Source organism: Toxorhynchites rutilus, chromosome 3 (assembly GCF_029784135.1).
Source record: "Toxorhynchites rutilus septentrionalis strain SRP chromosome 3, ASM2978413v1, whole genome shotgun sequence".
NCBI lineage: Eukaryota > Metazoa > Arthropoda > Insecta > Diptera > Culicidae > Toxorhynchites > Toxorhynchites rutilus.
Genome location: NC_073746.1, coordinates 155788097 through 155805856, shown reverse-complemented (window position 1 = coordinate 155805856; position 17760 = coordinate 155788097). Strand labels below are relative to the sequence as shown.

Below are 17760 nucleotides of genomic sequence, written 5' to 3'. Positions count from 1 at the left end.
GACAGTCCGTCGAGAATTTTACTACTGGAATCGTTGAGGATGCAAATCGCCTGGGACAGATGGTGTCTTTCGTTGACACTTCCCTCGCTGCTGTACAATCGCGCCAACGGACTGCAGGACTGAGTTTGGTAGGTATTACTAGTGCCTCTATGGTCTAGGTCGTGACAAAAAGCAGCGATTAGGAAAGAAAATCCTTGCATTTTGCTGAAATTATGAAGAAATTTCAGTTACACTAGATTTACCGATATAACCTTTATTCAATCACGTTATAATGCCTCTTTCTATCAGTTGTAGATTAACCATTAACGTATAGGCGAAGTGTGCAACCGAGAAAGCATGCCACCAGTTGTGGTATGGTGTGTCCCTATAGCCCTTTTGCACCAGCAATATAAATCTTGCCAGTTTGTCCTCGTGTATTTGAAACGTGGACACAAAATTAAGATCGTAGAACATTTTCACTGACAGCTGTACTGAAAGGGCAAAACTTGTCACGTCACGAGGACAAAAATCAAACTTGGCCAGGTCCATCGTGAATTGCTCTGCCTCGTGAGTATTCACTCCCTCCAGCACATGTTGTATTTCCGTATCCGGAACCTACGGGAAAAAGGATATGACACAATTAGAAGCATATTTCAGAAAATGAAAGTGCATTTATATACGGAATATAATTTACCTTCATATGGTGCATCAACACTTCCTGGGAGAGTTTATAGCGGGCTTCTGCTTTCTGTACCTGTTTGTGAACAAGCGCATGCATAATACTGATGCCACAGTACACCGAGAACGCCGTGGCTACTTCTTCGTCACACTTATCGAAATGAAAACCATTAAGCTAGAAAATGAAGGAGAAAAACTGAGTCAATATAAAATCTATGTTATATAGAGCTATGTTGAAGAGCAAATTCATGTTAGCCATATCTATGTATAAAAATGAATAATTATGCCTCAATTGTATGAAGCGATCCTCTAGGTATTTTTTTTCGTGGTGGCAGCTACTCAAAATCACAATTGTCATTATAATATGACCAATTTTAATCACGAATGATTTTTAAAAAGGGTTTCGTAATCCAGAAGTCTGATTGAAATATAGTGTTTGACAAAGTTGTTGGGGGTCATTCGGCAATCGGTAGTCATTCGGATCGGATGTATTTATTGATAGCTCCTGCGGTGGTTAGAACGAAAACATCCATCATCATTCTTTCATAAGTCGAAGTGGTTTCTTTTCTTTCGCATCAGACTGTGTTAGAACAATTGAGTTGGTGAATTGAGTTAGCCAGTGGTGCGTTCCGTACACGGAGAGCGAAAACGCGCCCCGACTGCGTGCACCGGACCACATTCGTGAATAAGTGAAGTGCGCAAGCAAATCTCAGTTAACGTGAGGAGAAATGATTCCACAGCGAGCGCTGTGATCTCTTGTTCGTGCTCGTGCAACTGAAACGGGTCTGACGTGCGAAAAACTTAGAAGTGAAGGAGTTGGCAAGTTCAAGAAGCTCCCTTCGGCGGAAGTCATAATCTTGGACAGTCGCCAACTCGGTAAAGTCTCCCAAGAAAAGGAAATAACAAAATTCACGCCGTCCGACTCGTTTAGAGTAACTTTTGCTGGTTCCGCTCTCCCGGACTACGTTATGGTGGACAAATTGAGGCTACCGGTGCGACTCTTCGTGCCAAAGCCCATGACTTGCCAAAAATGCAAGTCAGTCGGCCACACTTCAGCTTATTGTGGCAACAAGGAGCGCTGTGCAACATGTGGGTGAATCTTGCAGTGCGACTGAGCATAAGTGTCCATATTGTGGGGGGACTCCATATGTGCTCTCAGCTTGTGAAACTTACATGAGTCGCTGGGAGAAACAGAAGCGCTCTTTAAAGGAACGCTCGAAGCGCACTTTTGCGGAAATTTTGAAGGGCGCTTCTCCACTGGCCCAACAACAACAACAATCAATATCAACACACAATACCTTTTCCACGTTGCCAGTTGACGAACTGGAAGCGGACACAGCTAGCGGGGGCACACCGTGTATTTTCAAAGGGAATCCCCGGCGCAAAAATGTGACCACTCCCAAATTTCAAGAACAAGTCCCCCCGGTGAAAACCCCTGTTAGCTTGCCTAAAAAATCGAGTGCAGCGGACAACCCAAATCAGGTTCCTCCTGGCTTCCGTGGGAATAGTTCACCTTCGAACGACCCAACACTCGAGGGGACATCAAAAACCCAAACTGCCCCTATTTGTCCGTCCAGCTCAACTTCCCAATCGGGATTTTAAAAGTTGACTGATCTTGTGGATCAAATCTTCACGTGTTTTAATGTTTCCGACTCCATCAGAACCATTGTCATCTCAATGCTTCCAGTATTAAAGACAATTTTGCACTCCCACTAAAAGATCGCTTCAATTTATTATCTCTTCGGTTCCTCATCCGGTGTAAGGTTATGAACCCAATGGTGATCGGAAATTTTGAGCAGCTGATCGGGCTAAATTTTCATTCTGGATTCATGACTTCATATCATGAATTCATCTCCATGCAGGTTGATCCTTCTTCGTATATTCCCAACCGTGTTTGTTTTCCTGACTACGTCAATTCCTCTGTACATTTTGATCTGTTCATGAAGAAGAAAATCCATGAAAATTCAGATTATCTTAGATTGGGGTTCGTTCCTACGATCTTCAATGCAAAGTATGTGCGTATCAATTGTGATAATATGTACTTTACTGATGGGTCATCTATGAATGAGTCCACATGATTTGGAGTGTTCAACGAATTTTTTAGCACCTCCTATAGTCTTCAGAATCCTTGCTCAGTGTATATTGCTGAATTGGCAGCGATACACTGGGCTTTGGACAGCGTCGCCTCACGACCTGTTGAACACTATTACATTGTAACGGATAGTCTTAGCTCTGTCGAAGCTTTCCGTTCAGTGAGGCCAGAAAAGCACTCGCCGTACTTCCTTGAGAGAATACGAAAAATTTTGAGTGCTTTATCCAGACGCTGTTATGTCATTACCTTTGTCTGGGTCCCTTCTCATTGCTCAATTCCGGGTAATGAGAGGGCTGACTCATTAGCAAAGGTAGGTGCAATTGAAGGCGATATTTATCAGCGTCAAATCGCCTTCAATGAATTTTATTCATTAGTCCGCAAAAATACCATCGCTAACTGGCAACGCAAGTGGAATGAAGATGAATTGGGCCGTTGGTTTCACTCGATTATCCCTAAGGTTAGCCTCAATCCGTGGTTCAAAAGTCTGGAATTAAGTCGGGACTTTATTCGCACCTTCTCCCGACTCATGTCCAATCACTGTTCGTTAGATGCACTACTCTTTCGTTTCAATCTTGCCAGCAGCAATCTCTGTGTTTGTGGCCAAGGTTATCGCGACATATAGCACGTTGTTTGGTCGTGCGAGGTGTATCTGGTCGCCAGATCGAATTTAGAAAACTCCCTTCGGGCCCGAGGAAGACAGCCCAATGTACCGGTGAGAGATGTGTTGGCTCGGTTAGACCTTGATTACATGTCCCATATATATGTTTTCCTTAAAGCTATCGATCTTCGTGTGTGATTGTCCCTATATCCTTATACCCTCCTTTTCATCCTTTGCGGGTAATTCGTCCCCTTGCTATAAATAGTAGAATAAGTTGAAATGTAAAAACACTATAGATATACGAACAGATTTAAGAATTAAGTGTTCATCAACATTGTTACAGTTTCCTTATACCCCATCCTTCTCCTAAAAATATGTCACCCTTCTAAACTCGAGTACACCGCGAGTAATCGGTTTTCCACCTTACTAATAAGATGTAAGAAAATTGTTTATATATATATAGTTTTAAAATTATATTTAAGAATTCGGCTCCTTTAAACTTAAGTTACTGAGCCTGCAAAAATAAACGAATTAATAAAAAAAAAGTTGTTGGGAAATAAAAGTAAAAGTTTGAAGTATAGCGGAGCCGTGTCGGATTCATCATAATCCAAATATAATTTTTTGAAAATTTGTGAAATTTCGATACATCGCGAAGAAAAGTAACTAAGTAACTAGGACTAACCTTTTTGCAGATATAACCAATTTTATATAACGAAAAAACAGTATATAGGGTAGATATCTGCAATATGACCAGGGGGGCGAAATGGGCCACCCTTCGTTTGGACTTGTTATTGAAACTAAAGGGTGTGTCACATCAAATTGCATCACGGAAAAAACGCTGTACAAATTCGCCCAGTAGATCGATCCTTTTGAAATTTTTAGACAGTAAAATAAAAACTATTAAACAACTTTTGGCATTTTCTTTTTATTCATACTTTGAGCCCAAGCCCGTATGCTCACACCTTCCTCTTTACCCCGTCCATAAGTTTCTGTACAACGTCAGGTTGTAGTTTTTTTTTGAACAGAAATCCATTTTCTCTTGAAGTCCGCATCAGATTTGACAACTTTTGGGTTCTTCCGGAGGGCCTGCTTCATAATCGCCCAATATTTCTCTATTGGGCGAAGCTCCGGCGCGTTGGGCGGTTTCATTTCCTTTGGCACGAAGGTGACCCCGTTGGCTTCGTACCACTCCAACACGTCCTTTGAATAGTGGCACGAAGCAAGATCCGGCCAGAAGATGGTCGGGCCCTCGTGCTGCTTCAATAGTGGTAGTAAGCGCTTCTGTAGGCACTCCTTAAGGTAAACCTGCCCGTTTACCGTGCCGGTCATCACGAAGGGGGCGCTCCGCTTTCCGCAAGAGCAGATCGCTTGCCACACCATGTACTTTTTGGCAAACTTGGATAGTTTCTGCTTGCGAATCTCCTCCGGAACGCTGAATTTGTCCTCTGCGGAGAAGAACAACAGGGCCGGCAGCTGACGAGAGTCCGCTTTGACATAGGTTTCGTCGTCCATTACCAGGCAATGCGGCTTCGTCAGCATTTCGGTGTACAGCTTCCGGGGTCGCGTCTTCCCCACCATGTTTTGCCTTTTGTCGCGGTTAGGAGCCTTCTGAACCTTGTATGTACGCAGGCCCACCCGCTGCTTGGTCCGCTGGACGAATGAACTTGACAAATTCAGCTTATTGGCGACATCCCGGTCCGAACTTCTCGGATCACGTCTAAACTGCTTAACTAAGCGTTTGTGATCTTTTTCACTGACGGAGCATCCATTTTTGCCGTTCCGTTAGGTTCTCGAAGTATCGTTTTAGTACTCTGCTGACCGTGGATTGGACGATTCCCAGCATCTTACCGATGTCCCGATGTGACAACTCCGGATTCTCGAAATGAGTGCACATGATTAATTCACGACGCTCTTTCTCGTTCGACGACATTTTTCCAAATTTACGAAAAATTGACAGCCAACGTGATCTATACACTCTTATCTGATTATAAGCGAAAGCTGAAGATATAATTCCTAAAAATTAAATTTCTACAGCGTTTTTTCCGTGATGCAATTTGATGTGACACACCCTTTATAACACTTATTTTACAACAATTGTGTTAGAAATACTCTTATTAAGTATCTCCGTGAAACTAGCTAACCCGGCAAACTTCGTCCCGCCCAAAATTTATTTTTCGTTATCACATTCACGTTTTCTTACTAAGCGCACGTTCATGGAACGTACACTTACAATCGCAGAACTGTTCATTGATTGATCTTTTAATCTACCCTTTAAAATTACCTCTCTCTTTAAAATTCGTAATACTTCTACCTAAACTCGTCATTATAATATCAGATTATTTTCAGACACAATTCTTGTTCAAGTTTTTACAACCACCATTCTAGAAGGGGGGGGGGGGCTGGGTCGGCGATTGTCACTGCGTCATCATTTGAATGGCAGCCTCCCCTTAGTGAGGGGGGAGGAGTGTCGAATCACTATAGAATTGTTTATCGAACCCTATAACCTGTATATGCCAAGTTTGCTTCCATTTTCTTTATTAGTTCTTGAGTTGTGCAAAAATTTATACTTCATTTGTATGGCAGCCTCCCCTTAGAGAGGGGGAGGAGTGTCTATTCACCATAGAAACGTTTCTTGCCCCTTAAAACGTCCACATGTCAAATTTGTCTCCATATGTTTGATCAGTTTTCGAGTTATGAAGAAGTTTCGGTTTCATTTGTATGACAGCCCACCTTAGAGAGGAGGGAGGGGTCTCGAACTATCATAAGAACCTTCCCCGATGCCAAAAACCCCTACATACCAATTTTTATCGGTTCAGTAGTTTCCGAGTCCATAAGAATCAGACAGACAGAAATCCATTTTTATATAGGTAAGACTAGCTGACCCGGAAAACTTCGTCCAGCCCAAAATTTGTTTTTTGGTTATCAATACCTTCAAACATTCGCGTTTTCTTACTAAACGCAAGTTCATGAGTCCAATCGCAGAACTGTTCATTGATTCGACCTCGTTGAGTTTACCTTCTTCTAAAAAAAACCTAGTTCTTCTACCAAAACTCGTCATTATAATATCAGATTACTTTCAGACACAATTCTCGTTCAAGATTTTTCAACCACTTGCAAATAACATGTTTCTCCGTTACATGGAATAAATGTTTGATACAGAAAATATGATAGAATAAAGACAGCCCTAAATCGGACAATTCCTTCCTCGAGTTTTGCTCTTATCAACACATTCGGTGATCCATTTTCATTTATATACACAGAAGACGATGTAGGAGTGCGTTTTATCACATAAAAAAACAATTGTCATGTTTGGTTGGAATATGTTTGGTTGAAATAAGTGTATTATTTTTACGGGACCCCTCTCCATTTCATTCACGATTCACCATAGAAATGTTTCATGCCCCCTAAAATCTCCACATGCCAAATTTGGCGCTATTTGTTTGATTAATTCTTGAGTTATGGAAAAATTTTATACTTCATTTGTATGGCAGCCCCCCCTTAGAGAGGGGGTGGAGTAATGTAGAAATCGAGTAATGTAGAAATTTTTGTTTCATTTGTATTGCAGCAAACCCCCTCACCCTCCTTATACCAGAACATTCGAATGTAAAAAGTGGTCACAGATAAGCTTGAACGTGGCCATCGATGCAGTGAAGAGATGTATGTCAGTGTGACATGCAGTCTTAGTGCATGGTGTCCCGCGAGAAACATCTAAGCCTTTCGCTACGAGCGTCGTCTATAGACGACATCCGCGCGATGATCTGTGTGTACGAGTGTCGTCTTTAGACGACATAAGGATGATACTGCACATCGATCACACTAGCGCGATGTGCATATTTTTGGACGCAATGCTCCGTTCAGCGGTAGCACTCCGACGGAGCACACTGCCATAGAGAAAGGGTTGAACATCATTTACATTGGGCAGACCTTTTGCAGCTCCAGCTGCTCGGATCATTCACTAATGTTTTTACGGCGGAGCAAAAGAACGAGCTTGTAGATGATATTCTCGCTATGAAACAACAATTCTATGGTGTTACGATGAGAGAAATCCGGAAGCTGGTGTATGATTTGGCCGAAAGAAATGATATTTCTCCCCCTTCCAATAGCCAAAAAGGCATTAGCCTAAAATGACCAGACGTCCCGCGTTACGCGGGACAGTCCCGCATTTCAACAAAATGTCCCGCGTAAGATTCCGTCCCGTGAAACGTCCCGCATTTGGAAAAAGAAACGAAAATGTCCCGCGATATCAATATATTTCAATATCACAATTTGATCATGTTGATTTTCTTAAATGTATGAACCTCAAAAAAAAACTTTTATTTGGCAGACTGTTCAAGAGCGCTTCTAATGCATCCAAAGATTAATACGTTGAGCTGGTTTCATCGCACCGACATTGGGTTTTTTGTTTAGAGAGTGTCATCTGGAAGCGACAGCAACAAAAGTGGAAAATGATTTTTATAAAAGTCCCCTATCGATCCTCGGGGATCAACGTGAGTCAGACGAAAAGTTAAGCCCTAGCTCAGTTAGGACTTAACGTTTTAAATAAGCCGGAAGAACTAGTGTATACTCGAAGAAGAGGCAGAGTTGTTCGGTGAAGTATCGTAAATGAAGCGCTGGGCGGTCTTACGGAAGTTGGCAGGAACCTGCACCATGGCCGATGAAAAGATGTATATCGGTGTGATATTTTACCTTTTCGTGGCTTTGGTGGTCGTCTGTCTCTCTATTTAGGCCATTCGCCTAAAAGTTTTCTATCGGACGCAGCTGGGGAATGTTGGGAAGGTTTGTGGTCTTCCCGACAATGTTTATCTCCTGCCGATTCATCCTCCAGTGATCTTTTGGCATAATTGGCTGATCCCAGGTTCGGCATAAAGACCACATCACCTTCCCAACTTCGGCAAGCACTTCGTACTATATATCTCCCCGTTCACCATATGACTCGAAAGAAGAGCGGCTTGGACATTCCCTTCACGTCTGTCAAAGAAGGACCTTCTTCGAGAACTTGATGTGAATGATATATTCGACGTCATCGCTTACCTGGCGAACGTAAAGTACCCGGTCCCCTGCCATTCGTTGAATTCTAGCATTAAGTACGTCTCGTCTTTCATTATGAGTACGAAAAGAAGTTTTTCACTTTTTTCGCCGGAAAAAGTTTTTCACCAACACCTCAAGCTACTACTTCTGGGTGATTGCCTGCTGCTAAGATACTGCCGGTCTCGTTTGACGCTTCCGCATAAAAATGTCCATTTTGACCAGATTCTTCTCCACTGTTTGGCCGGTTGCTTCAATTTCCCGAGCGGCAAAGAGATGATATTGTAAATACCAGATCGGCTATATCTGGCGGACACAAAGCGCCTCAGGATGTCCAACTCCTTCGGTGTGGGGTGGAGCTTGCAGTATGGAAAAATCATTAAGTTGCTTGATAGTGCAGCTGCTGCGAATCAACAGCCTTGAATCATTTTTGTTGTAGACTTAATAAACGTAAGATTTAAAGAAAATTTGTACCTATAAATTATCTTTCATCGCCATCCGAAATTAGTCCATTTTTTTGAATGCATACGTTAACACTAAAATCGATGAAAAATGAATTGGAATTTTCGAGCATTCCATTCGGTAATTTGAAGAAAATTGTAGAATTTGAATCGTGCTTGCCAGGCGTAAATGCTCTGATTGAGCGAGTGATTTTACAAAATCGTAAACAAAATCTAAACCACCGAAAAATCATAACTGAGTGCCGATAGAAAGAAATAATACTGATCAGTTTAGACTCGCTAAACTATGGTTTATGTTCATATAACGTATATACATAATGTTTTGTTTTTTGTGTCCCGCGTTGAACCTCTGACCATCTGGTCACTTTACATTAGCCGCAATAAACTACTTGGCTGGTTTTGGAAAGCACCACCCACAACGCTCACTTCGAACACCAGAAGCAACTGTGAGGTTTTAAAATGTAGCATAATTTATAAATGTTCCTGCTGATTCAGGACGTTTCTTTGTTTGGTGGGGGGGGGGGGGGGTTTACCATATTGCCCTTATCTACCCTCCATTAAAGTGACCAGATGGTCAGAGGTCTAACGCAAGACACCCAAAAAAACTTTATGTATATACGTTATGTAAACATAAGCCATAGTTTAGCGAGACTCATTTATTCATGAATTTCTTAACATGTGTCCAGTGTTGCCACACGTACAGATTTATCAGGAATGGTATAGATTTTTTCGTTATTTTTGGTACAGATTTTTTTCGATATTTTTGGTACAGATTCGGTACAGAGTACAGATTTTCGTCAAAAAGAACAGTTTGGTACAGATTTTTTCCCTTTGTGAAATTTCTTAAATTTGAACAAAGCAACATTGAGGTACATGGCGACTTCAACGCCGCAGTATTGGTTGGTGCTGCTGATTATAAAATCTGCTAATTGATCAGTTTCATAAGGACGAAATTCCTTACAAGGAATAAAAATTGGATGCCTAAAAAGAATTGACGGTTCGCTCGCCTTTTCGACACATTGTAACTTTCTCACTATGCCTCACTCCTCGGCAACTGTCGAGCGATTTTATTGACATAGGTCTATGTCTTTGATTTCTGTATAGGGGGGTCACTCTACGAAAAATGTAACGATTTATTAAGAGTTTTCAAACGCATATTACTCAAAATGGTTATTGCGACATATGTTGTGTTATATATCATTAGACAGGAAATTCCTCCAGATTTTTTTTTGCTTGAAATATGAACAGTGAATATAGTAAAAAAAGGTTAACAATTTGACGATTTAATTTGGTATGTTTTCTTTCGATTGCACTATCCACTCGCTTCCTCCCCGACGCAACGAGTAATCTTCTTGCCTAAATTCGGGCGTTAGCTCATAATGTGAGTCGATGCGTAAAATGAATTATTCTCTATTTACCGATAATAGGAATTAATTTTATATTATATTGTATGATGTCCAATCAATTTGTGCTCAATTCATGTTTTTATCGTGTAGGTCTTACTACTAACAATTTGTGTAATTGTGGTCCAGGATGTCATAATATCGAGTATATTGTTTGGATATGTGAAAATGCAATAATTGAATTTAAATGGATGCTGGTTCAGTAGAGGTATACCCACGTAAATTAGATTATAATAGCTAGAGTAGTCGCGATCGTACAGGGCTATAAAGTTATTACAAACAATGTTCCGGACAACGTGGTAACGAAGGAGATAATGCTATTTTAATATATAATATATTTTTGTAGTCATAGATTGATTTGACTCAGGCTTATATTTATGTAGGTCTTAACTATTTAGACTTGTGTTTAAAAATGATACATGATGACTCTTTTTCTTCTTCTGCATGATTGTATAAACAGAATAAAAGGGTAGTGATGGCTTTAATGGTATTTTGTGTACATTTTTGAACAGAATGCGGTACCGAATTCTACCACGTTATGTCATCTAACCCGTTTATAGGATACAAGTACATACAGGAAACGGTTTTTCCAGGGCATTCATTTGATGTATCAAAAGAGAAAAAAATACAGATTTTGAACAAGGACGACTCAATTCACACACACAATCACAGTCCTATGTCAAGATCCCGTCCGTGCCCCTAGGCTCAGACCCATCAACTTTTCTGAATATAATCAGAACAAAAATAAGCTTCGAAATCGGCTTAGCAACGATACGATGAACGCTATTTTGAGATCAAAAGATTTGGTCAAATATCGTGGTGGCAGCTCGAAAATTTTAAAAAGTATGCAATCTAGATTAAAAAAAACTATGTATAAGTATCATCACACATACGAATGACTTGGAAATATAAATCTAGTATTTGTAGTAAATAAATGAGTATTTTTAGTGCGTAGAAAATCTGTCCAGGCTGGAATCAAAGTTTATTCGAATTAAATTTGACAAGTTCATAGAATTTCTAACAAACAGAGAAAGAAAATCAATGCTTACATCTTTTGGGATTGGTACTTTCAAACCATCTAGTGTTTGGCTGAGTGGAACAGGAGCTGGTATAAATTGATGTTGATTTATACAAAAATAACTGTTTGTTTTCAGAAGTTCGAGACTGAATCGAGCATCGAGATTTGTCACTGCTCAACAAAAAGGTCGCTTTTTGAGAGTCGGAGTGTGATCATTGTCAACATGTCCTCATATCCCCTCCTTTCCCTGAAGAAAATATGTCACCCTTCTAAACTCGAGTCGACCGCGAGTAATCGGTTTCCTATATTATTAACATTAGAATTAAGGAAAAATGTATATATACTAGTAACAATACAGTAAGGAGTTCGGTTCCTTTAAACCTATGTAACTGAGCCTGTAAAAATAAACGATTTAAAAAAAAAAACCAGTACTGAGAATGAGTTAAAAGTTCTTTCAGACGATGAAACATTACAATACTAAACTATTTCGATTGCTTATGGTCTGCTCTTCAAGACAAGTTATATAGATTGAATTTACTTGATGCTTGAAGTAAACGGCATACCGTTAATTGAAAAAAGTTGTGGTGGTCCTGAATCAGCCCTTTGTGTTTGCTTCGTAGTTATTTAATACGTTCCCTCGTGTGTTTAACATCAAGGGAACGCATTTGCAATTTAAGGGGTCTGATCAGGGCCATCTTCCCCCATATATTTGACTAAATTTGAAATTCACGCACATTTGATTTTGGATGCTGTCTGTCGTTCTACTGATGGGTCCTGTTTCAGATCAACACATCTGCGCTGTATTCGCATTGAGATGCCCAATCTAGTATGCGGGTCAGAATAAGAGATATAATCGGGAACGGTCAGATTGAGCCATATTGGGGTTCCATCGGGACTAAACAACTGTGTATAAATTCCAACAGTGACTACTCCTTGTTTCAACGCAGCGGTCCCTGTCGTTTGACTAAAGAGTACTGGGATATTCTCACGTGACGAGGAAAATAATTCGGCTAAATATCCTACAAATTCCACTTCCTCAATTTGGGAGTTTTTGGGCTTAATATATTAGGCTTTAACGGGATATCCATCGATTGCTAGGTTGTTCCACAGATCATCTAACGATTTCGCTGCATACTCAAAATGTTTCGCTTCCAGTTTCGGATTGTTTTGATTTTTTCATCCAAGTGAGATCCATAATTATCATGCGAAAGTATAAATCCTTCTAACTTCTAGAAATAATAGCCTTTCGACGTTCAACTCGGTTGAAAGCGTTCTAGACCATTTGTAAAAAAAGAATATTGCATCAAGATTCAATTCATTAAAATGATGAATATACATATTCATATATATATATATATATATATATATATATATATATATATATATATATATATATATATATATATATATATATATATAATCGAGGGTTCTCGTCTGGTCCTCCATCCACATTAATTATGGTTACTGGGTTAATAAATCTTCGATATCGAATGATTTCGAATTCAGGAAGCTCGCCACCTTTTTTTAAAATTGAACCCATGAATCTGAAGAACAGTGACTTCCTGAACAAATTGCAACGTACGTTGGATCACTGTATCCAACTGATTCAGAATGACCAAAGTGTCCTAGCTTCTTTCTGCACCTGTGATAACCGGTGGAACAACCTTATGTATTGCAGCCAAGAAAAATATTGATCTGGAAGATTAACTATCTACTCAAGCATATAGGGGCGCTGAATTTATTTAGGAATAAAAATTGAATGTTGTTACGTAACGAGCACGTTTACCCCTATGTCACATTAAGTAACAAAACCTCGACCCCCTCCCCTCCTCCTACATGCGTTACTTAATTTGTGCACGACGCCTTTCCGGCGAAGCGCTGTCGTGCTTCTAATTAAAGAGGAAACCTACTTGACGCTAGAATTCAACGAATGGCAGGAAATCGAATACCTTACGTTCCTCACCAAGGAGTTAAGCATTGACGTCAAATATATATTCCACACCAAGTTCTCGAAGACGGTCCTTCTCTGGCTGACGATCGGCGAGCCGCTCTTCTTTTGAGTCTCCTAGTGAACGGGGAAATATACAGTACGAATTGCCTGCCGGAAGTTACCGCCTTCATAAAGAGGTATCACGCAAATGTGATGTGGTCTTTAGGCCACCAACTTCCCCCCAGCTGCGGAGGAAAACACATTTTTGGGCGAACTTCAAACGGGAGATTTTATCCTATAATTTCATGAGCAAAACGGATAGACAGCTGACCGCCGAAGCCACGCAAAGGTTGAAGAACATGCCGACATCCATCTTTTCATCGGTCATGGTTGAAGGTTCAGCAGTAAGGCCGCCCAGCTCTTCATTTACGATACTTTTTCAAACAGCTCTGCCTCTTCCTGAACAGCATTCACTAGTTCTTCCGGCTTATTTAACACGGAGAACCCCGACCTAGCCCTGCGGATCAATAGCACTTTTATAAAAATCGTTTTCCATTTTTGTTGCTGTCGTTCCTAGTGGACACTCTTTAAACAAAAAGTTCATTTCCGGTGCGATGAAACTGGCTCAACGTGTTAATCTTCGGATTCATTGGAAACGCTCTTGAACAGTCTGCCAAATAAATGTTTTTTTGATGTTCATTCATTTAAGAAAATCAACATGATCAAATTGTTATATTGAAATATATTGATATCGCGGGCTGTTCGCGACCGACAGCGCGAAAGAGGAGCAAGTGTTCCTTAATTCCGAATTCCATGTCCATCCCTATCCTTCTCCCATACAAATCACTCCCTTCCTGCTGAAATGCAGGGTGTGCTGCATTACACAACCACAACCAGCAGCGAAACCCGAAATACAGCACCCGAACGCATACGAACAAATAAGTGCATAAGAACCGATCCCTACCAATGCAATATTCATCATACCGTTTCCAACCATTAACTGAACAACATCGCGAATAAATCAAGCGTTTAGTAGTTATTCAGAAGTGTGTTTAATTCTCCAACAAGCCACATTCCAAAATCCTGAGCAATCATCATCCAGGCCTCCTTCAGTCGAAGGAACCGCCATTTTCCTCAATGGTGTGATCCACCACGGGATATTCGAAATGCGGGACTGTTCTGCGTAACGCGAGACTTCTGGTCAGTTTACCCTAAATACACGAGGGATTACATTATTAAAAATCGTTCAACTCTATGTGAATAACGGAAAAAAAAACTTTCAGAATGTAGTTGAAATATTACAAATCATTACAAAGGGCCTGGCAGGGTAAGGGAGTAAAAAGTGCCCCAAACCAAATCACCAGCTGTATGGCAAATATTGTAGGGGAGAGGGAGGCACATTCGGACACTTTTTTTCCTTGATTTTTAATATTTTTTGTAAACTTGAAAAAATCCTGAATTCACCCTGGTTGTCATTTGGATATCAATGTATCATATGAGCGTGTTAAAGGTGTGCGTTGGTGCGATTACGAGTGGTTTATTCGAATTTTTGAAAATTGCCTTTTTGTCCGAATGTGCCGAATGGGGCAGTTTCGGACAGTCCTGGAGCGCCTTCGGACAACGAAAAGAAATTAAAATTTTATGTTTATCAACAATTACTTCCGTTTCCTCTTATTTCCAGCATATTCTGCATTTTCCTGTTTATCAGTATTTGACTGAAAGGGAACTGCTTGCTATGAGAGTCAGTAATAATTCGGGATTTTGCTTTCTTCTGTTTTCGAGTTGTAGTTTTCCGCGGTGAAGTTTTTGGAAAAGGTTCAACATTTTCCGGGGACAAAGTTGTCAAAGTAAAACCTATTTGTGCTGTAGACGCAATGTTTTGCAACATTGTTGTATTATCCGATGAGTCAGTTGCTACCTCCGCTCCAGTAGGTGAAACCATTTGAGGATTCAAAAAAAAACATTTCTTGGGAATGGATAGCAACCAGCCATTTTAAATCAAACTAGGATATTACTCAGACTGAAAGAAGCATTATAAGCCGATGAAGAGAATGGTTGAGTAGCCAATCGTTCTGGGAAACTGAGAGCTTTTGCTTGAAAGGGCCCATAACTGAAACATCCAGCGGTTGCAAGCGATTTGTGACCTAAGGTGGAAAAGATACATGAATTGTGCAATTTTCTCGGCAATATTTAATTGTTTCCAAAGGGCAATGACTTTTTGATTGATTTTAGATTTTTTGAAATTGATTTGTTTACGTTGCTTTTTGCTAACTTTTACAAATGTTGCAGAACGCTGAGAAACAGTTTTCCCGCTATGCTACCGTTAGTTGGGAAATTAGCAAAGACAATGGACCTAGTGAGCTAGAATCATGAAAACGCCCAGCAAACATTAAATCGTATAACTTTGCACATGATAAGTTACATATCATTTCGTGTCAAATCACAATCGCATAAAATATCAATCAAAATATCGATCATATATATCTGAAATCGCATAAAATGCAAAAACACGATTTTCCATGTCATCGATGGATTGAGTGGTAATGTTGTCGTATCAAATCGCATATCAGTCCAGAAAGCATCGCATATCGTTATATACGGCTTTATATACGTACAAAATATGGCATATACGTATATCGCCTCCACTTTTGTGTGTATATGCTAGTTATCTGCATCATATATCATACAAATGTGTCTTGGTTGTATGTATATCGCCTCCAATTATAGCTATTCATACGACTTAATGTTTGCTGGGCGTTGCATTCGAAACTAGTTCGATAGCTCTTTCCATCTCATCCTCGTTGATGCTGGTTTTACCGGTTTTCTTTTTGTAGTTTCGAACCATCATTAGATCTGAGAATCAGACTAAATTGATGTTTGTTAGTAAACAACAATCAGACACAAATTTTATGAGGTATTAAACAGTGTCCGAATGTGCCCCGTGAACGTTGCGCCCCACCACCATCCGAAGACAAATCATAATTTTATCTAATAAATAGACCTTTATTTCCCCGTTGTATGCACGTTTTTTCATTTCATATTAGTTACTAACTGAGGTGGTGAACTTAAATTTCTAAATCGTTCACAAAGAATTTAGGGAAATGCTTACAACTTCCAGCTCAAAAGTTTCGAAACGGGTTTGAAAAAGGGCACTGTGTTGTTTTCGTAAGTAATAAACGATCAGGAGATGTCAAACCATATGACAGCTGTTGGTGGAAGGGCTGTTAACTTACTTATATTTTTAATTTGGTTGAAAATTGTACCACATAATTTTTACAAGCGTTGTCCGAAACTGCCCCCCTTTCCTTCCCCTATAGGATATTAAATAAGAAATTTTGGCGGTTTATTTGAACTCCTATGTGGTTTAACATAGGATCTATGGTGAAAAACGTACTTTTTCGTTTATTTCACACCATCCTCAAAAGCTTCGAGATAAAAATTTGAAAAAATACTGAATGTGTATCTTACTACGGTGTATCAAGGAAAATTATGAACAATTGAAGTACTAAAAAAATATTGAAATTTTAAATTTTTTTAAAAAATTACTCTAATTCATATTTAAATGTGTTCCTACGGCATTTCTAGATATGTGTGATTTTTTTAGATTTTTTTCAGTGTTGCGCGGTAATAATTATTTTAATTATTTCCAACGGGCTGGCTGGGTAAGGGAGTAAAAAGTGCCCCCAAACCAAATCACCAGCTGTATGGAAAATATTGTATAGGGTACTAAATAAAACATTTTGGCAATAGTACCATATATTTGATTCCTTATATGGTACACCATAGAATCCATGGTGAAAAATGCACCTTCTCGTTTTTTTCACGCCATTCTCAATAGCTTTGAGACAAAAATATGGAAAAATACTGAAAGTACATCTTACTAAGGTGTATCGATCAATTTCTTCAAACAATTTGTTCATCAAAAAATGTAATAATAAAAAAAAATTAAATTTGCGGTACAAAAATTTTTTTCTGACATTTCGAAATTTTGAATAAAAATATAACTTTGAGACCCACTTCTGCTCTAATTTTTATTTAAATGCGTTCGTATGTGTTTTTTTATTCTACATGTGGTGCCAGTCTTCAGAATGCAACTCGGTGCTGATGTGCAACAAGATTTTTGTACCCAGTTGAGCTCCCACTCCTTGTGCACACATGCGCTCTGGCGAATGAGCACGCTCCGAAACACAGATGAAATGTTTGGTTGTCAACGCCGTTCTTACGCAGAGATTTGCTCCCAGTGTTAAGCTGAGTTTTACGCTGAAATTTGCGCCGTATTTCTATACTGCACGCTTGAAACTGGATTGCTCTCTCTGTTGAGATATTTTTCTTCACACATGCGTATACGGTTCAAATGGGGGCGCGCTGTTGTTTTTATGCTTTGCTAAGAACGAACGAAAACAAAGCGGGCGCTAGAATTTGATGTGTATGTGTGTATATAATAAGAGGCGCATCACACAAGTGAGAAGAAATGTTTGGTATCTGAGTTCTGCGCCTAAAAAGTTTGTATGATGCCATGTAAGGTCAATTCATGCAATGTGATAGATTGTGTTCTTCTTTACAAGTAAATTTAGGA

At 39.7% G+C, this 17760-nt stretch overlaps 1 protein-coding gene across 10 annotated transcripts in view; it reads right to left on the bottom strand.

Moving 5' to 3' along the window:
* LOC129778253 (cGMP-dependent 3',5'-cyclic phosphodiesterase-like) overlaps positions 1–17760 on the bottom strand; it is a 177604-nt gene that overhangs the window by 797 nt on the left and 159047 nt on the right. For all 10 annotated transcript variants that reach the window (XM_055785035.1, XM_055785037.1, XM_055785034.1 and 7 more), the window contains exons 10-12: positions 674–832; positions 266–594; positions 1–204 (exon numbers count right to left, since the gene is read on the bottom strand). The exon at positions 1–204 is cut by the window's left edge and continues 214 nt beyond it. In XM_055785035.1, coding sequence (XP_055641010.1) covers positions 1–204; positions 266–594; positions 674–832 — 692 coding nt within the window. The remainder of the gene's footprint in view (positions 205–265; positions 595–673; positions 833–17760) is intronic.